General features: G+C 38.1%; 1 protein-coding gene across 5 annotated transcripts in view; it reads right to left on the reverse strand.

Moving 5' to 3' along the window:
- Positions 1 to 21,586, reverse strand: part of TRIM37 (tripartite motif containing 37) — a 29,224-nt gene that overhangs the window by 3,056 nt on the left and 4,582 nt on the right. For all 5 annotated transcript variants that reach the window (XM_054847683.1, XM_054847682.1, XM_054847681.1 and 2 more), the window contains exons 5-22: positions 20,308 to 20,395; positions 19,327 to 19,449; positions 17,878 to 18,001; positions 15,884 to 15,951; positions 13,562 to 13,686; positions 12,164 to 12,214; positions 11,642 to 11,723; positions 10,112 to 10,188; positions 9,450 to 9,629; positions 8,697 to 8,811; positions 8,254 to 8,466; positions 7,714 to 7,850; positions 6,904 to 7,001; positions 5,288 to 5,488; positions 3,342 to 3,653; positions 2,632 to 2,760; positions 1,482 to 1,668; positions 672 to 790 (exon numbers count right to left, since the gene is read on the reverse strand). In XM_054847683.1, the coding sequence (XP_054703658.1) occupies positions 672 to 790; positions 1,482 to 1,668; positions 2,632 to 2,760; positions 3,342 to 3,653; positions 5,288 to 5,488; positions 6,904 to 7,001; positions 7,714 to 7,850; positions 8,254 to 8,466; positions 8,697 to 8,811; positions 9,450 to 9,629; positions 10,112 to 10,188; positions 11,642 to 11,723; positions 12,164 to 12,214; positions 13,562 to 13,686; positions 15,884 to 15,951; positions 17,878 to 18,001; positions 19,327 to 19,449; positions 20,308 to 20,395 (2,429 nt within the window). The remainder of the gene's footprint in view (positions 1 to 671; positions 791 to 1,481; positions 1,669 to 2,631; positions 2,761 to 3,341; positions 3,654 to 5,287; positions 5,489 to 6,903; positions 7,002 to 7,713; positions 7,851 to 8,253; positions 8,467 to 8,696; positions 8,812 to 9,449; positions 9,630 to 10,111; positions 10,189 to 11,641; positions 11,724 to 12,163; positions 12,215 to 13,561; positions 13,687 to 15,883; positions 15,952 to 17,877; positions 18,002 to 19,326; positions 19,450 to 20,307; positions 20,396 to 21,586) is intronic.

Below are 21,586 nucleotides of genomic sequence, written 5' to 3' on the forward strand. Positions count from 1 at the left end.
AAAAACTCTTCTACGTGGACTTTCAAAAAAAAAAAAAAAGCGCAATAATATTTTTTTCCAGCATGGAAAGGATGCAGGAAGGGAGGGGGAAAAGTTTCCTTCAAGTCTCTAAGGAAACTGGCTTACGTACCACAATACCCGACACGAATGAAGTGCTGGAGAGATTCTAGTGCGGACGTGGAGGTAGTTACCAATGTGGTTTGTCCCTGAAGGCAGAAGACTTAAAAGCCAAGGTCACTGGCTACTATTTTAATTAGATAAGAAATTATTTTCAAGGTCATGCAACTGAACACCAAAGCAAAGACCTGGAGTCGTATCAAGAGGTACAAAAAGCAACCAGTAGTCCAGAGAAATAGATGGCCCCATATAATGTTATCTGCTGGGTCTTCACATCCCTGCTGCACCATGACATCACTATTTCTCTGCAGACAGCAGTGACACCAAGATGGTCTCTCCTCATTCAGATTTATGCTACAGCTGCCAAATGTTACAGCAAAGTTCAACAGCCATGAAAACCGGGCTTGGGGTTTGTTGTTTGGTTTTGTTGGGGGTTTTTTTGGTGGTTTTTTTTTTTCTTTTTCTTTCCCCTTCAAGCTATTTCCATTACAGAAATGGATCACAATAGACTAGTGGTGTCACACTGCGTTTGCCCTCTACAACATCCACTTTACCTTCTTCTGGCACTGCAGAAGCACCTTCAGAAAGCATACCCTGCAGTTCACCAGTTTCAGAGCTGTTTTCCAGACCACCTGGCTGTGCTCCTTCTGTACGACATCCTTTAGAATTTGATCTTAAGAAAGAATTTAGGAGAAATACAAAAACCCATGTCAGAAATTCAGCTTCAATCCAGCTACAGAAACAAATCCTTTTAGTTTTGCTCATTGTTTAAGTCTCTTGTATATCCACTTAAACTTCCAGCTTTAATTGATTTAGAAATAATTAAATCTTAAAAAAAAAACCACCCTGGAAAAGTCTACAATGAGTATTTTCCAAAAATGGTAACTGTTGCTATTTAGGAAAAAAACCAAACACAACCCCCCCACACACACACACACAACTGAGCACTCCATTGCCCTTAGCCAACAGGGAGTTATTAGGAAATTGCTGAAAAGTAGAGTCACAGTGAAAAATATTGTCTTAAATGAGAAAAATCAAAAGTGATAACTTTCAGTTAGAGGATATTTTGCAAGAATAGTGGGAAAGCAGACTGGGCCTGCCTTTCAAATCAAAGTGTCAGACTACATGCACACTGATCAAAATAAAAGAAAAAATAAAAAAGAAGAAAAAAGACAACTTGTAACCTAGTAGTTATAAAACCAAAACCTGATATCCACAGGGAATAGAAGCAACCAAGTAAATTTCAAAGTAATTTCTCTTCCATGCTACAAGCACCTGGTTTTAGCAGATTGGTATTTTTTCTTTCTAGATCAAGGGCAAGTGAGGGAGGAGATAACAAGAGGAATAAAGAATAAAACCCTTACCCTAGAGCACCAACTTTTCTGGTCTTCTCTACAGCAGCTAAGCCATTTAAGCCAGAAACTCCCACATCGGAATCTGAACCTTCACAAGGTCTTTCCTCTGGCTTCGGCAGTGCCTCAGAAGCATTACTGTTAGCCAGGGGCCTGGGAGAGTGATGCCGACTGCTCAACTTTGAGCTCCCTATGCCACCTGAGGAAAGAGGGAGAAAAACTCAAAGCACATCCAGCCTTATTTCAAAAGACTAAACATCCAGTTGCTTTACATCACCAGTTCGTTTCTGAGCATGTGTATGCACATTCCCCACCCTCACTCTTAAAACCTTACATTTTCAAGTCAACATACGGGTGACACATACCATTGGATGTCCACTCTAAACACACAGAGCTTCTGTTGCAGCTGCCTTTTCTGACAGTACACTCGGGTAAGCACAGATTAATCCTTCCCCATCTTGTGTTGTTAAAACTTATCTTCTAGTAACACAGCCTCCTCACTGTCATTTTTCCGAGTTATAGATGCAAAGTCGTTTGGCTGCAGTAAGGCAGCCTTTCTAGTCTTGGACAACGGTGGAACTGGGCACAAAGGTCACGGTTACACTGTGTAAGGACTTTATGGTATGTTCCAGTTTCTCACCCACGCCTTCTCTATCTATTTAGCATTATAACAAAACAACTGCGATACTCCATTCCTTCTCTGAACACTTGAGAAGGGCAAAATACCAATTCCTGTGTTAGGTATTTCATTTCATTACCACTTAAGGAAAGGCATGGTAAAACTCAGGAGCAGCAATATCATACAATTCTTTCATCACGTGTATCTGGAGTTTTCTTGAATTCCCTTTAAGTCAAATCACAATTGAAGCCTGGGTCAGTACTTTTTGAGCTATGATTTTCACTATAAAGTTCACTCCTGAAACGTCTTCAGAGAGACCAAAAGTAACACGTAACATATATTTACATTCTGATAAGTCAACTGCATGGCACTGTTTCACAGCAGATCAGCTATCAAAGGTACAACAATGTAACTAGATTTCAGAAAGGATCCAGTCAAGTTTCAGGGAAGCTTCAGTTGCCAAGTAAAAACCTTCCTGTAAAGCTTTTGTACAACAGATGCTAAGATGCATCCCATCACACGCGTGAAGATGACCTCGTTTACCTTCAGAAGTTTGACTGTCTCCCTTTAAACGAAGATTGCTATCCCCACAGTCCATAGCTCTTCGTAAAGACAGACTTCCTGCTGCTCCAGGGCGAATAGGCTTGGGTGAATTACTTTTCTTACTTGCAGCTGCAAAAATATTTCAAGATGTGACAAGTGGCTGCAGTATCCTGCCTTTATGCTTGTTTTAAGTGAAGTGACAGCACCTGAACAGACTGATACACAGGCACCTCTTTGAAAGAGGTCACCTTCTGCAGAGAGGATCTTGGCTTACGTGAATCTTAGCAAGATTTCAAGTTACTAAAGTATAGCAAGTCTGGCATTTCTAAATTTTGTTCACTGGCAAGCATCATGAAACATCCTCACGTTCATAGACGGGCCAGACGCAGAGTGGCAGTCAACAAGAAATGACTTTCAGCTAGGATCAGTTCCATGCTGGGTTAAACCTCAGAACATTCTCACTGCATTAGGTGCACTACTGGTTGTGGAACACAAGTTTTGGTGCTTTTACTGAGACGGGCTAAAACCAGTTTCAGTAACGTTTACTTACTCAAAGGCAGTGTAGGTTATACGTTTCTGAATTCCCATAGCTGAACTTGAGTATGAGTAACTATAAAAGGTCTATTTCCAGCTGCCTGGATATATAAACCACCTATACAATTGACAACTGCTAGAATGACATTTAAATCCCCCCTTTTCTATGCACTTACAGTTCCTTATGTAACAACTGGTGACTGAAGACTTTGTCAGTAGTTCCATTCCTATTTCTTGCAGCTTGCTGCAGCTTTCCGTTCCGCAGGCAGCTAAAGCACCTTGCTCGATGGAGAAGAAGCTGGGCTGCCCATCACATGAACCAGCATTGCTGCTTCTCACTTCTGATAGTTGGTTTTTTACATCAGACATTTTGCTTCGCACTTCAGCCATCTGAGTTTTAAGTCTTTTCAGCATCTTCAAGTCAGGTGGCACGCGCCACATTGCCTGGTGTCTCCGCTGATCTCGATCTTTTAGAGAATAGGATGATGCTTTACCAAAGGAAAAGTTAAAGAACACAACAGGTAAGTAAAATTGTTCTCTAAATACAGACACCTATTTTTAACAGCTATAAGAATTCTACCTTTTGCCCTGCTATAAAAATGAGGGATAGACATACCCATCTGTACTAGTATGGAATCACAGTATTTAGGTTGCAAGCACTGCACAGCTACCGGGACAGCAGATTTTCATTCTCTGCCTGCCACAGAAGGTGGCCTCAAAACTTGCTCACTGGAAGACGCAAGGTTCCCAATACTACTGCATGAATTCTGATGACAACTAAGCTACTATTCTATATTGCCAGACAAGCTTGAGTTCACAAACCTGACTGCCGGTTAGTAACAAATTTTATAAAAACAGTTAACAACTTTGCCAAGTGCTTGTATAAGATTCTCCTACCACCACCATTTCATGTTAACATACAGAACTCAAAGAAATCTGAAACTAGGGAAGGAATTCCCTTAAGTACCTAACACCGGAAGATCAGGTCGAGGAGCTAATGCCCGAGTAAGCCTACATGCTGCTCAGCCAGAATTAGATCAACTTTGATGTCTATTTGAAGCGTTATAAATTCTGTAAGTGTTTCATTGCAAATTCAGCTGTTCTAAGAGCTACTCGGCTTTACAGTTTTGAAACCTTCACCTTAGGAGGTGAAGTCTGGCAAACTCCAAATGTAACAGCAGCTTTCTCTTAGGTGACTGACTTGAATAAGCTCTGGGAACAGTCAAACCTTAAGGGAACCTCAGCAAAACAGGTAATTTCAGCTGTGTAGCCAGCAGCTACAGATGACCAGGAAGCCATTCACCACAACAGGAGCTTCATCTTGCTTGAGCAATACAGCACAAAGTGCAACACCCTCTCTTAACATTCTTTTGTCTAGGCCTTTTTCCAGGCAAAACGGAGCTGAGACTTACCAGTTCATGTGCTGCCTCCCCTTTTTGTACTTATGGAAGTGACTTCCATTTTTGGAAATAGGGATTACATTCAGCTGAAAATACCATTGCTATTTTTTCCTCCTGACATTTTGATCCATTTTTCTTCCACAAGTGCTTACATGTGCTTTTCCAGCCTTACTACTACCTACATTTTTCTAGTTCTAAGTGCCTTTTTCATACAAAAGTAAATTCCAGGATTTATTTTCTTGTTACTACACACTGCGCTTCTAGTACTCTCAGGCACTAAGTGTACAAATTATGTGAAGTGAGAGGTGTAACCGCTTTCTCAGCAGAAAGCTGTTTTGCGTTGTTTTGTCTTCCAGCGCTAACCCTTTCTAGAAAAGGGCCTTTCATTCATTTCCCACAGTTGTAGTCAAAGCAACTGCATGAACTGTATCTCTACAACGTTGCTACACAAACCAGCCAGCCAGTTCAGTCACATCCCCCAAGAAAAGACGAGACCCTCCTTGATACACGCTTCTGGTTTTAGTTGAGTCATCCAGCATTCTCAAGCTGAGGTCAACCATTAGACAAAGACTGTTTGAGTAGGCAGTAAGACGCAGCATACTGATGAGCCCAGATGAGGATATGGATGTTTGCTATCAATGAAAAGGACTGCCTGTCACCCTCTTTTTCTTCCTCCCCTTCCAGGTTGGAATTAAATCATTTGGTATGTGATGTATGGTTACCTCTGCTCTGCAGAAGAGAGGCAGGTGGACGTGGCTGAAGACCCCAAAGGTTTTCCATACCATTTCTGTCTTTTAGATCCAACAAGTGGATTAAAATTAAGGGATCTATATCTAGCAAACTGCTACTGGCTGTTGAGCCTAGGGCACTTCCTCCCCGCCGTGAAGATCTTCCACTTGCACTGGTGTAGCCATGGCTAGTACCTAAGGAAGAGTCACAGGGAAAGAGTGTGCATACACATGACACAGGTGATGCATTATTCCCTGTAAAAACAAAAGGACAGAGTTCTACAAGCAGATTAGGAATGAAAACATTCGAAGAAACTTAACAAAACATCAGTATTATTTCATGGATTTATGGATTCTGAAAGCAATCAGATATGCTTCTAACTAAAAGTTTAAGTCAAAAAGCACCAAAGGGGAAAAAAAAAGAAAAAAGAGAAAAGGATTTCACTTCATATCTTTTACATAAATCTCTTAATAGATTGGTAAACAAATCAATACAAAAAGCATTTATTCTGAAGAAATACACACAAACTTTCTAGGTTCCCCCCACCAATTAGATTAAGGGAGGGGATCTTCAGTTGAGCTCTGCTCTGTGTTATGATGTTCCCATCACATACTGGCCAAGGCACTCAAAAGATGAAGAGAGTCTTCAGAGAAAAATAGTTAACTATGTGAGATTAAAATTGTACAGTTTAGTAGAACTCCCAACACAAATAGGTGACACTACTAACGTTCAGACTGGAAAATAGTGCAAGCACGTAAATGCAGGAAGCTCAGGTGGAAAGATTGTGTCAGCTTTTACAAATGCTGTTAAAAATTACTTTCTAAAAGCTCCTAAATAAATGCTGTTTCTACAGCCAGCGTGCTCCTACGTTTAAGATTATGCTTTCAGAAGGAAACACACATGTCCCTTAACATCCTAGCTCATAAGGAATTTTCAAGAAGTTTTGAAACAGCAACAAAAAGCAGGACAGGTAAGGAATTCTGTCTTTCAAGCAATAGCAGACATACCACTGTAGCATAAATACCACTTTGAGTAAATGCCACTTCTGATATCTTTGCCATAACGTACTTATATTCAATATACATATATTTTTCATAATCTTATTAACTTATGGCTAATTAGGGCTATAATCATCTCTAGGCAGCAAGAGATCTTAGAGCGCTTTTTCATTATTTCATTTAAAAATATATTTCTGCTTGACTTGTAAGGATTCTTTACTTTATTCTCTCCAGGGACTTCAGGTTTTACAGTGCACTAAAACCTAAGCGAATGTGTTGCACACTCAGAGGCCACAGAGACATTAGTAAAAATTTCCTGTCAGTCTACTTCCAATTGGAATGGAAGGGGTTTCAAAGAGGCAGAGAAGCCTCCCTCCAAACTTATGTATCATTTTTAAACAAGCACATTCAGAAGATTCCCCCTTTTTTTATTGAACCAATGAAATGTTTCTGCTACACTGCAATAATCAGTACAAACCACATGATGCAGTAGTTCCAAAAATAGAAATGCCTGCAGAACATGCAGCTTGGTGTTGCTTCCAAGAAGAACAGGGGAAGGAATCCAGCAGCGTTTTGCGTATATGGGAATTCTGAAGGCTGCTTTTTCATACCTGATGCTCCAGGAGTAGCAGCAGCTGCTGCATCCTCCATGAGATCTCCTTCTTCCAACTCCATATTACTGCTATATTCCACGTCATTTTCTCCAGACCTTAGGAGATGATTGGGGTGGTAAAAGGAAAATACAATTATTAGCTTGTCAGCTCTTTTTAAATGTTATGGCACATACCTTGAAAATAACATGAAGCACTGTAAATAGTATTTCCTGTATTCCAAACTACACAAACTGAAGAAATCAAAGTGTGTTAATTGACTGACTCGCTAACCAAGAGTCCAAAAGTGCCATACGTATCTAGACTGTACAATCTGATCCTGCAAACTTCTATATTTGTATGTGTTACCACACATTCTCATGTTTTAATGAATATTCTAGGATTTGACATAGTCTCAGCTAAGAACCTTAAATTCTCTAGTTTAAGTAACTGTCCTTATTATCACTCTCCTACTACTACACTTCCTAATACTGACCCTCTCTTGCATTACAGTGTACAGTGTAGAAACACATTTCTTAATAGTGTTTTGGGAAAGAACCTTCACAGACTATCACTTGTCAAAGACAGAATACAACACTAAAGTAAATGGAGAGATCAGAAAGATAAGAACTAGCTGACTGAAAACTCAATCTTTAGCATTAACTATGTCAGCTCATGTTGTTTCCAGTACAGGAAACACCCGTCACATTGCACTGGCATCTCCCCCCACGCCATAATTACAATACAGCAAATGAATCCGTTTCCACTGGAATTAGGATTGTTACCCTGGGAGACACAGCAATGATCTCAAAGGCATTTTAAGTTACTTACATAGTTTCTTCATCAATATCATTTTCTTCAGTATTACTAGTTGCTGTCGAACTAGCTGAAGAGCTGCTACCATCAAGGTGGTTCACCTCATCTTCTCCAGCAAGATCAATATCCAGGTCACCATCAGAGAGGTCGTGCTACAGGAAAAACGGAACAAGTCTTTACAAAAAGAAACATTTCTGTTGCACTTTGATGCATTCACCAAAAGCTATGAACAGAAACCCTCTCTCTCCAGAGCATCACACTATCATACTGGAGTTAGGAGGGTCTCAAAGCACAACAAAAGCTGATAACAAACACAGAAGTTGGATTTTTCAGCTGCAACTTGGAAACTTTTTTGTGGTGGTATCTATAAGCTCTGTTCTGGAACATCTCTCTAATGTCATCTCTTGCTGCTAGCACTCCAGGGTGTTATCTCCTATTTCCACACAGAGAATAATAAATCTAATTTACAATTCAGAAGTTCGCCTACATTTCTACTGCTATCCTATCATAAAAAGCTACATATAAACAAGGAGGCAGGAAAAAGACAATTCCTACATTAAAGTCTTCATGCTGGATCTTCTCTTCCTCCTCCTCCTTGCTATCTCGCACTAATCCTGGAGCAGCAACATTCTCAAGTAGTACTTCAGTGCTTTGTCCGGATTTCTTTGATCTTGTTTCTGGTCCATCATCATTCTGGGGACTAAGATGAGTGTCTGGAGGTGAAATGCCTCGTGATTTCTGAGTCCGGGAAAGCTCAATCGCAAGCCTCTTAAGTATTAGAAGGATACACAAAAGTATACACAGAAGACGACAATGGAGCATCATCATCAAATCATGTAAGTTTCTTGACTTACATATATACTATTTTAATAATGTGAATATCAAACTACCAATAGGAACCCAAGTAAAGACAGTTGTCAGACATGAACTTTGTAACCCAAAATGGGTAATTACTGGTCAGTAAAAGGCGATTTTACATTAACATACATCCCACTTACTTCTTTAAGGTTATTTATTTGTTGGATATAACTTGTCTGAGCTGCTTCCAATTGAGCAATGTACCAGTGTTGATCTCGACACTTTTGGAAGAAGGTTGGCGAGCGCACTTGGAACCTTCAAAGCAACATTTGAAAAGTTTTGGGTTGGTTAGTTGTTTCTCTGTTTCCCCCCAAATCTGACAAGCCCTGCATAAGAACATCACATGACCTGAAATCTAATGATGAAATAAACTTAACAGACAACATGTACTTCTATACTATCCTGAACACACTGAAGGGCAACAGTAAGTATTTTGTAGGAGAAGCAGTTACCTTCACAAACGAACACTAACAAAATCAACACGCTACAAAGCATTTAACAGGAGGAAGAGTAGGACTGCACAGAGAATACTGGAAGTAGACGGATAAAGCTTCTATGTTATGACAAAACATTAACATTTCCATTAACAGTATTAGTTGTTTTACATTACAGAGACACCCTTTTCCTTTAATTCAGTGAGCTACAGATCTCCAACCCAGGCTTGTTAGTGTCAGCCATAGCTACTTCGCAAAGAAACTGATGTACTTAAAAGTTTCCACAACTCCCTTCAGCACATTTTCTTCTTTAGAGCTTATGACAGTGAAATCCATTTATGACAAAACATGTCACAATTATTTTAAATTCAACTACTTAATTATTTCCTATTTCAGCAGTAGGTGTGGTACTTTGTGAAATGATAGTAGAAAGGAGCCCCAGTAAGTTGTCTTCCTTACCTTAGGATCACAGTGTCATTTTGCCTGTTTAAATAGCCTTCATTGGCTAGCAAGTCTAAACGAAAGAATCTGTTGTAACCCCAGCATTCTCCAACTTCAAAATCAGAGGCAAACTCTCGAATTATGTTTTTAGTGGGATCATTGGTGGACTGGTGAACCATTTCTACACGGTACTCATACCTATGTAGGGGAAGATCACAGGTATTAATACCAAAACAAAGGTGTCAGAATTGCTGAATGGGTCAAGTTTAACAGAACTGCACTCCCTGGGAGGCTTGCATGCCCAGCTGAATAGGTGATTCTGTCTTAAAGCTTTACTGAACACTTGTATAAACAGTACAAGGGGGAAGAAAGTACTAATAGGGAGTAGAGTGGTAAATCAACTCGAGGATTGAATACTTGGAGACAAATACTTATTTTTTTTTTTACAGCTTGTTTTTTATCTCAAGAAAGCCACTGGCAACTTTAAGATATTATCTTTGGGCATGATTCAAAGCTCAATGGACAGCAGAAGTCTCACTATTCTTTTCCAGAGGGCTCTGCATCAGTCCCTAGCAACACTACAGAACTTGAGGTCATTCTTTGCAAACGTCTCCAGATGCTTTGCCAAGAGGAAGAAAAAAAAAAACCAAACCAGCTGGTCTTCCTACAGGTTTGCTTACTTGGATGTCTCTGGCAATCCAGCTGACAGCTCCAAGAACACAGACAGGTAGTAGCCCCGTACTACTCCATTTCCATCCTTGAAACAAACAAAACAGAGATTAATTACAACAAAGCAAAAAGTAGTACTCTACTTTGCATGCTACAGTTTTGATTTTTAGTCTTCTGTCACCTAGAACTCTTACTGTAACTTGAATCCACATGGAGTTTGCATCTGGAAGGACATATGTGGTCTAGCATTGGTATCTCAGATATAAATCTCAAAACAGAGCTTTAATTACTCTAAGATTTAGGGGTTCAATTAAGTGAAAGACTTAATAGACAAACACTTGTCAATGTATCAGAAAAACATTTATTTAACATATAAAAAAGCAGTAAAAAAAGCTCGTAAAATCTACTTAGCAGTTTATTCCAGTCCAATTCTTCTCAAATTCTCAACATGAAAACAGGTCAGGTTAAACATTAGTTCTGAAATATTTTACATACAGCTGCATTTCAAAGCCACTTAATTTTTGAAAGAAGAGCAACTTCTTTAGAAAAAACATGCAACAAAGTTAGGTCAGTTAACTGAGAAACAATATTAGAATCACCAGAAATCAAGAAAAAACATGGCAAAACCTCCATCACACTCACCTTAATCAAGGATGAAGAATGGCTCAACTTGAATCCTCTAGGTTGAAGAAACATTTCAACTTACCATTTAAAACACAAATTTTAATGCCTTCTGACAGCACACCTTATGTAGTCAATCCTGAATTTACAATACTCTGAGAACTTACACAGGCCTCCACCTCTGCATTGCAAGAATACAGTTTGTGCATATGTGGGCTTAATCGATTAATCCAGTTCTCTTAAAATGCCGTGTAATTCACTAACAAACAAAACTTGTAATCCACCACCAAACACCCATTTCTCCAAACACAGCTTTTGTAGCAGCCAGAGCTTCCTGGAAGCACCGACCAGAATAGTGGACTGTAAAATGATCACACTTTGTGGGTTAACATTCCAACACGGACAAAGATATTGCTTCAGAAATCTGAATATTCAGCCCACTGAAAGGACATTAGTACAATACACACATTTTAATGTCAGCATCTGAGAACTGGATGCACAGTAAAACTGATTCCCCTTCAAGTTCTCCTCCTCCCAACTTCCCAAATAAGTATTATCATAAATAGGTAAGTTATTCTATACCTCAGTTCTGCAAAAAACATCTGCAAAAACCACTCAGACAAAATAGGGTAAAAATATCTATTGAAGTCCCTATGGCATATTTGTAAGACACATTTTTCATTGCTTTTAAGTTAACCAGATTAACTATAGTGAGAATGTTCATGCTGGTTATCTGGAGGCAGAGAGGGAATAATCCAATGGTTGATGATCAACTCTGCAACCTTATTACATTCTTTTCATACACCTTTTTATAGGCAATGTGAGAAGAGACTAACTGGTATTTCCTTACAAGAGAAGCATATGAATGCTGGCTAAGTGTTTTGGATGGGATAACAACTCCAGTTGAAAATATAACTCACTGGATAAACTTTTAACCTCCAGCAAAGTCCTGACACTTGAAGAGGTGGACTGTAAACAGGATCTGCTCGCTGACGCAGTGTACTATTGAGAAAGGAGAAAAAACATTTGCTATTGGGACAAAGCAAAATCCTCCATGAAACAGCACACTGAATATAGACTTGCACTCTGACACTCTAGAACTATCCTTCTTGCTGCACAGAGCACGTAGCAGCACGAGGCCCATGCAAAATGTTAAGTGCCCATACAAATATGCGTATTTCTTACAAAATTATTTTTCTTTTCTAGAAAGATAGGACAAGTAGTTTGCCTTTATCATGAAAAATATTTTTAGCTAACAGTTTAGCTAGGGTTAATTCTTGTTCACCTGGTAAACAAGAGATTTTTGATTGAATTCCTATAGCTTAGTTCATATCTAACAGTTTTCTGTAGAGGTTATTCTGTGCTTTAAAGAATACTACTCATGGACAGAAGAAACAGAAAAAGCTTCCTGATATTCACAGTAATTTAAGATACATTCTTACCTGAAGTTTTCTAAGACAAATGTAGTTGAGTCATAGGCTGGAACCAATTCACTGTAGAAGGGCAGAAAAAAATTAAAATATTAAGAGTTTAATAACATGATATTAAAAATCCCAACTTTTGGAATCTTCAGAAGCATTTAAGATGATTTAGGTCACCAGAGCCACTAAAATTCACTAGGAATGCACTGGGTTATTTCAGTACTTCTGAAAATTCTGTTTATAAGCCTTCTCCTCCCCAATACCTCTCCATGTGATATCACACAATAAAATAAATATTTTATGCTATGAAGGGAAGAGCAACTAAAAGTATGTAAGAGGATTTGCCCTTTTACCTGTGATGGCTAATAATTTCTTAATAAAGTGAATTTTTAATGTAAGACTCCTTAGTAGTTCTAGAAAGGATGTAACTGTTGCATGGCTGAAAGCACAAAGCTTAAATGGTTTGTGTTTCACAGCAGAAGATACCTTACTGCCATTGGAAAATGAGTACTCAGATTTAAACAGTCCTCAGAGAGGCATTTAATTATTCTTTTCAGAAAACATGTCAGGAAAATAGTTTTGAGATTGCATTTAAAAGCAAGCCAAACCGATTTTTGCTAGAGAACATGAAATTATTTGAGGAATTCTTTTAAGACATCTCCAACTTTCTAGTTTTTGGAGATGCTTTTCAGCCAGGTAGCCTAAACTCAGAACCCAGCACTAGCAGCACTCTCTTTATGAGCAATTGTGCTATGAAGTGATTTTGGCTATGTATTCTGAATTAAGGTGACCTGCAGGAGGCATCTCATGAGACCCTTGCAATTATATATTGAATGACCCAATAATAAGAGAAAAAGGACAAATCTGTAAACTAACTGTAAAAGAGGAAAAAATTGTCAGTTGGAACTCACTGTCCTGACTCCCCAGCAGGGACTACAGACATAAAAAAAGCCCTGCCGGAACAGGAAAGCCTACTTGCGGCATAGGTTACTAAGAGGAGTAAATTAAGCAGTTTATCGTTTTCACTGTGTAAGCCTGGACCCAAATTCAGTCAGAGGTGTCAAGTTTAACACAGAAATGGACAGAATCACATTACCCCACAGATTGCCATTGCTCATATGGCTGAGAAGTATGACTCCCCAGCAACCAACCTATCAATCAGCTGCCCATCATCCATGTTTTCAAACCCGCACGTTAAAATACAGCAGTACTGTCCTAGTTTTACAAGGGGCTGACACACATAAGAATACATCTACCTCCCAGGCTCACTGGAACATCCTCCACCATACAGCAGTACAGTAAAATGGGAAAGAGATACTCTCCTCTAAGTTACTTTAAACATTTTTAAACACGCAAAACAAACATCTCTAGGGTGGCTTTCAAGTTCAAACTACAACAGAAAGATAATGCAATGCTCACCTTGTGAAGTCTGGGGGGACAGGAGTAGTGACAAATGAAGCCATAGGTTTCCGATGAACCTGCTGGAACATCATCAGGATCTCTGAACTTTTGGATATCAACTCGCTCTTACTGCACGATCGTAACTATATGGGAAAAAAACAAGAAAGAAAAAATCCTTATGTCATTAGTACAAACCATAGGTTTTGACCACTTTTGTTTTTAAACAAATAAATTGCACGGCTGTCAAAGCTTCTGAAAGATTACCCACAATGCGATGTAAAATAAAGCTTGGAGGGGTTTTGGGGTTTTTTCTTCATTTGTTTGGCTTTTATTTCCCTTGAAACTGTCAGCTCTTAAGACTAAGAATTTGCCTATGATAGCCAATGGACATGTGTTCTAAAGGGTCTGTTAGGAAATCAAAATACATATACTAATTCTGTCTCACTACAAAGTCTGTGCAACCCATATGGGAAATCCTGAATATTTAAGACTGTCAAATTCTACAATGAAAGTTATTAGAGCAACTACTATGTACTTCACTTAAATTAGTTTAATTTATATATGAGATGTCTGATTAATACCAAGTCACATCCATTACTGTGTTTAGGCAAAAAAACCCAAAGTAAATCAATCTGGAAAGGACATTAGACATTGGGATAATTTGCTTAAATACACCACAACACAGCGATACAAGCTCCTGTGACATTAGACAGTTCTTTTATGTTTTAGTTATTCCTTTACTGTTGTATTGCCAAGCACTGTACTTTTTTTTGTTCAACCAAATTTGAACAAAACAAAGTCTGTATTATCTTAAACAGCAGGCGAAAACCCCCACTTCAATCCACTTCATACCAAACCAGTGTAATAACAAAGGCCTTTCCAAAATCTTGAATAAAAATAAAAATCTAATCTTACATGTTCCTTGAATAGCTAGTACTGTATTTTCTAAACCTCTTTACTAAAAGAGGCAGATCTACTTTCCTTCTTATTTATACTTTTGACACTGGAAAAAACACATCTTAGACTTACATTTCAAACTGTCAGGCTTAAGTGAGACTAACATGTAAATTTTAAAAAGTCACATTTTTGCTCTGAGTTCTTCAAATAATTCTATTACTTCCACAAAAAAAGAATATGAAATTCAAAGCCTTCCTTGACAAAGACATATATGATGACTTTAAATAAGCAGTAGAGAGCTACACAGATGCCAGATGGCTGCATCTTCTCATAATTTTTTTAGTTAGTAAGCTTTTCCTCCTGTTTTGGAGGGAGTAGAGGTCATGTTTCACTAGTACCAATTTGTTGTTATTTTAATATTTTTTTTTTTTCCTGCAAAAGAAGGTGATCTGCAGAGTTGCATAGGCACTGCTATTCAGGATTTAGAACACCTTCATTTGGGCTGCAGCGTAAGTAATTTCTGAATAATCTATGTAGAGAGCTCTCAACAAAGAGACAAAAACGATATGGTGATGCATGGTATGCAGGAGCACTCATCCTCCTGATGTCATCGATTCTTTAACTAAGACATTCCATCATAGGAATGAAATAATTAACTTCAGTGCAAGGAGAATGCAATAATCGCTGATCAGTTGATAAAGCTAGCTTTGCATTCTTACTGAATCAAAAGCAGTGCAGGGAATGAAAAAGGAATACAAGACAAGAAACATCACTCACAAAGAAGCTTAGGCCCCATCCCCAACCTAAAATGTCAAACTCTGCTGAAAGATAATTACTGGATGCAGTAATGCTTCAAGGAAGAAAACCCTTCCATCTCCTCAGAGCAAGCAGAAGTTGTGCAAGTACAATCAAGCTCTGCAGAACTTGAATATTTCATTTACAAAAGCCGAACTCAATATAGCTAGAAGCAAGATGAAAAAAGTGATACCATGTCATCTTCTTGGAAAGACAGGTGGACAGGAATAAAAGAACTAGAACCAATTCAGATTTGCTCAAAATCACAAAGAGAAACAGAACATTTTTTTTTTATTCTCTACTTATAGCCACCACTATTCATACACAGTTGGCAGCGGCAGAACTAACAGAATCTACCCACATGGTCTAAATGCTACGTTACCTTAAACAAACACATAACTGTGCAGTTTTACATAATATTGCTATTAATCCCTGTACTCGTTTCTCAGGGAACAGAACACTTTTTCATTATTTACAGAAGACATACTTGTTTTTAAGAAGAAATTGTGCAACCTAAGGCCACTCAAATGAAAAGTTACCCTCAAGAAATATCCATCAATTAATAGTTTAAAAATAAATAAAATCGTAAGAAAGGCTGACTAAGGAGGGATCCAGGTAACACAACATTTCAGCACTTTTCATAATCACCTGGTGTTCTACTTCTTGAAGCAAGGATTCCAGAAGTTCAGTTTCTTGAGTAAGCGATGTCTTTTGACCTGTTTAAAGAAAAAAAAAAAACCACCATACTTTGTTTTAAGAAACTGAGGGTTTTTTTGTTTTGGAGGTTTTTTTGTGTGTTTTTTTTTTGTTGTTTGGTTTTGGGGTTTTTTTTACCTGGAAGCTGTCCCAGAACCTACTAAGGTAAAGGATTTCTAAATATACCAAGGTTGATTGAGAATGCATTTTGAAAGCAAGCCTACATTTTTAATTAGAGGTGCAGTAAGAGGTGCAATAAGAACTCATTTTAGGTTAAGACTGTAATGAAACATTCTGTGTCCCAGAAATGGCAGGTTTGTTGTTTTGGGGTGCATTTTTGAACAACAAAAAAAAAGCAGGTTTGACTTCACTGAATTTGCTCTCATCCAGACACACCTCTCAGATTTAGCTCTTTAGCTGACACTTTTCTCCTAAAGTCCACCACTTCTCTTGACTTTGCTGTTTAAGTGTTTTCTTCATAAAAAAATCAAATAATGTTTAAATGTGTAGATTTCAATTGGCATGAAGACCATGACGAGAAAGAATAAAAAAACTAAGTCACATTTGTCTGTTTTCTATCACGGAGATTTACTTTGTCTCCACCATACATTACATACCTGGAGTGTTTGGCAGGTGTTACACGGACAAAGTGTTAACCTGTACATACAAATAATTAAGACATTCTCCCGCAGCTTTAAGATTGATCTTTAGTACACACTAAAACAAGTCTTGCAACTGATTACTGTATCCAATATAGGCACAAAATATGTATGAATGTATGAATCCTGGAAAGCAAACATTTATAGTACTGACATGAATTTGAAGAGGAACTCAAAATACAGTTCATATACATTTATTATGTTGTTTTGGTTTTAATGGAAATGAACTAAGAGAATAAATGCAAGCATTATCAATGCTAAGGACATTTTCCAGGCACGAACATTTCAGGTTTTATTCAGGTGGGTGGTGAGGAGAGGGGGTGTGTGTGTGTGAACATTTCAAGCATCAGAAATAACTTTTCAGCGCAGCTATTTTATTGCCTTTTATTTCTGAGACAAGGACATAAATACAATGTCAAGGATCTATTTGTCTGTGTACTTTGATCTACTGGTCATGTATCTTGCAAAACTACAATCATAAGTACAACATTATGAGAGTCTAAAGAAACCAATATCCCAAGATGTCACCTTTCATACGTGCTCCTATCAATGCACTTAAGCAAATGAAAGCACACATGGAAAAACCAAGGCAAAATTAGTTGAGCAAAGCATGCAGGGAGTTATAGCCAACTGAGGAATGTTCTGTCCTTCTTGTTGAAAGCTACACAACTTTTAGAAGTGTTGCTTCTGCAAGCTTTAATACCTGTAAGTGTACCACCTGTCTTCTCACCTTTATTTATACCAAAGGAGAGCTAAAGTGACCAGCATCTGGTTAGCAAAAGTCTCAGGAACCAAACTAGCAGCTCTGATTCTAGATGCCATGTTCTTCATTTGCAGACAAGGCTGCCTGTATGTGTGGATCTGAACTATTGCTCACCACACATCTCCTACAGACTTCCAATTTTTTAAAATTACAATAGAAGGAGTATATATCACAAAGATGTCAAATTACAAAGATGGATTTCTTGGCTAATACAAATGATGGTGTGAAGACACGTTAGGTGAAAGGTACTAAACATCTTCCAATTAGATGGAAATGTTCTTCAAGTTATACAGGAGTTTCTAAGAGAACATAACCAGGTTATGTCTAACAACTTAGAACTGTATCACAGTAACTACATGATTAACTAAAATCTTTCCTGTAGGTAGAAGTTTTCAGTCAGCAGTTAACTTGCTTAACACCGTAAAGCATATAAGGAGTCACACCTCCAGGGCAAGAGTTTCTCAACAGATTCACACATTGTTAATATATTGCTCCTACTCATAATAGATCAGGCAAATACCTACCCATTAATGTTATAAGCTTATTCTTCAGCTGAGTGTCTAGCCGGGCAATCATCATCTCCACTGCATTCCTGATTTCCCGAACTCGTTCATCCTTCGCACTACGCACTGCCTCCACGTTCCTCTCCTAAAACAGGGTTCGGGAAAAAACATGCACAAAAAGAAAGCCTTCAGACTTTTTGCACATTTCACTCATTTACACATTGGCTCCGTTCTCTCAGATCCCCAAAATGCCTAGGCCCCCCTGGAGTGCTCTCCAGCCCTATTTTTACTATGAGAAAAAAAATAATAACCCTGGTCTTACTGAAGCTTGCATGTTTAGAATAAGAAAATAGGAATGTGTTTTTAGATGAGCTATTCCTGTTGCCAGCTGTAAATATCCTTTGACTTTTGCTGAATACCTAAGTGTGCCCTCTGGTGGGTGACCAAAGGTTAACAGTGAAGCTGAGCAACATTTTCTCATTACACAGAGATGTGTCTTATGGGGATTCTTTTGTAAGCACAACTGCCAGTTTCTCTTCTGTAACTTGAGCAGCACAGAAAAGCTAACTTCTTGGTAACAAAAACAATTTGATAAAAATTGCACCCTTCACCCTGGAAGGTCAAAGCCACAATCCTCTCAACATTTTACAAATACTTACAGGTAGCCCTCTTGGTGATATAACAGTCTCACTGGAGCTGAAACAGAGCTAACCTACCACTGCACGTGGCAAACAACTTCCTGAATAATAGCATAGACAAACACCATGCAGAAACTTGGGTTTTATTTGCACAAAGACTACACAATAAATATAACCACATTCTGTGGAACACAAAAATAATCCTTCCTCGAATACAAGAAACTGTATTGAATTGTTGGAATTCCCACTGAAACTGCCATAACGGAACATGTTGATATTTGGAGGTCTAACACACTTACCCCTATGGGGAAGAAAAAGGAGATACACAAACTTCAAATCTCTTAACTGTTGAGCTGCTTTACAGCCTATCCTGTAGGCTCAAACAGATTTGCAGAGCTTATTTTCCTTTTTTTAGGAGAATAAACTATTAGAATAAACCATTTTTATACTTGTTTAGCATGGCAGATTGCACTTTTCTAAGTGTTGACAAAAATACATCTTTCAAAGAACTGCACAACTCTAGCTTTTAAATAGCATACATCAAAAGAAAAATTTCCTGTCAGCTAACTCACATCTTTTTTCTGTCTGGCAACTACAAAACCAGTATTGAGGATATGTTGATCTTTCCACATTGTATAAAAAGAGTATAACTAAAAAGTAAACACATCTCTCTACCGCATAATCTGATTACCTTCACAAAAGCAACAGCTTCTGAACAGGTACTGAAAACATCACGAGTGTATGAAATGGTTTACTATTTCCATTTCCCAATTTACAGTTACCTTTGACAATGGCATACTACAGAAAACATTATCTTGGATCGATTTCTTACCACTTCTTGCACCAAACTGATCAGTTCCATGAGTCTTCTCCTAAGCTTTGCCACTTCTTCATTTACTTTTGTGACGTGTTGCTCATAGATTTCTGCCAGTGGCTTAAAAGTATGTCCTCCGTGCTGTTAAAAAAGAAAAAGGAGAGGTAGAAATAATAGATCATTCCATTTTAACGTTATCCCACTCTTATTAAATTACTGAAGGAGAGGGGAAGAAAGCCTTCTAGTGTATCGCTCATTCTGGAAAAGCTCCAAAGCAGATTGTATGTAGGAAGTCTGTCTTTCACTCCCCTTCATAAGAAGTCATGAGTTTGGCTTTCATACCATCAAAGCTTCCTGTCAAGAGTTATTTGGAGTCTCAACAGTCCTCCAAAAATAAACTGTTTCATTCACTGTGCAACTAACAAATCAAATAAAGATAGAAGGGTTGGGTTTTTTAATTATTGTTATTATTAGAACACCCTTCTCAAACAAAGGCAGCACACTGTTAGCCACTTACATCCCAAACAATGACAGCAGTTTCTCCTTGAAATACTCAACTGAAAGGATAATAAACAGTGTGGTGAATTGTGCTACTAACACAGCTTTGAAGATATTCAAGATTACAGGCCAGGACATTTAAATAACGTGTTATCTATATTCTCCGAGAAAGACGTCTTCCTTTTCCCATAAAATTCTCAGCACCATCTACAGCCTGTCCAAGACATCATAAAGTTTGTAACAAGGAAGGTAAGTCTGACCTCCTTTCAGCAAAAAATTCAACCTGCTTCTCTAGCTATAAACAGAAGGCATCACCATTCACAACCAATGTTCACATTAAATTATAAATACACATACAACTATAGTATTTGCATGACAATTCAACAGCCATAACAACCATTTCATGGCATTTCTATCCCTTCAAACTGCTGCCAAACATAATGCTTGCAGTCTCTTATTGTAACATACCACGTGCACCTAAGCAAGCAAGTCTCTTCTTACCATTCCTCCCCAGAGCGCACACTGGTGGCAGATACACTTCTTACAGGTCCAGCAGAAAACACTAAGCTTTTCATGATGATTTTCACACCTTAAAAAAAAAATACGCGTATCATCAACAGAAAATACTATTAATTTTCTACAAACTCAATTTAACATTTTCACTTGTTTTGCTACCCAATACTGAGAGTAAAGTACAAGATATCAGCATAGTTTTGCAAGAATACTACTTCCATTCAGTGAAAACCTTTTGTAAAATAAATGTTGTTCTTAGTATTCTCTCAGGAAGTATTTCACAGAGATAGAGATAAAGTACATTACTAAAATGGGATTTCTACCCAGCAGATAAAGGATATCATCAATGAATCAAGCTCAGAAACCCAGAAGTTAATGCTTCACATTAATAAAATCCTAATCACATCAACCTAAAGTAACCACAGAGCAATGGCTCTTAAGCTTTTTGGACAAACTGATCTTTGTCATTTCTTAAAATTTCAGGAACAGCATCAACCAACAAACTGAGCACAGACCTCCAGAATACATGCTTCTCCCTTCCCCTTCCATTAGGATTCAGGAACTTGGGGAGGAGGCAGGTATAGAACACACAATTAGTCCCTGTCTATTTTTCAGTGCTGCTTCTCACACTTTTTTCCTCCAAATCTCCAGAATATATTTTAAAACACATAATAGCACTGGTAACAGGATAAAACCAGGAGAAAAGTCTGTTGAAAAAGTACTGACAGTTGCTCCTAGGGAGAAAATATCACAAAATACAGGAGACTCCCAAGACAAGGAAAGAGCATGAACAGCAGTAATGTGACAGATATAGCAACAGTGGTGCTTTCTGTGGGACTTGATATATTTTCTTTGATCTCAAAATGGGTTTATCGATTACATTTTTGCAAGGAACTAGAAGACGCCTTCTCAGAGCAGCTTCTCTGCTTTTATATGCTGAGATACCAAATCAGCACCCACGGTCTTAATGGGACTACCAAATGAGCAAGGTGTCAAGAGAAGACTTATTTCCAATGTATGGTCACTAAGAAGGGCTAAGAGCCTTGAGCAGTATTGCTACCCTTCATGTTTCCCATCTCTCTCATTTTAACTACATTGAGTCAAACTAGAAATAATAGTAGTTTTCCAGGCAAAGAAACTGAAGAGCTTTTCATTCCATTGAGTATGACAGAAATTAACTTTAACTTTTAGTCAGACAGCTGGCACAATTCAGCTGTTAAATAAGTTATCAATTTGTTCCCTGATTTTAATAATGAGCTGAAATTAA

Source organism: Grus americana, chromosome 19, assembly GCF_028858705.1.
Source record: "Grus americana isolate bGruAme1 chromosome 19, bGruAme1.mat, whole genome shotgun sequence".
Classification (NCBI taxonomy): domain Eukaryota; kingdom Metazoa; phylum Chordata; class Aves; order Gruiformes; family Gruidae; genus Grus; species Grus americana.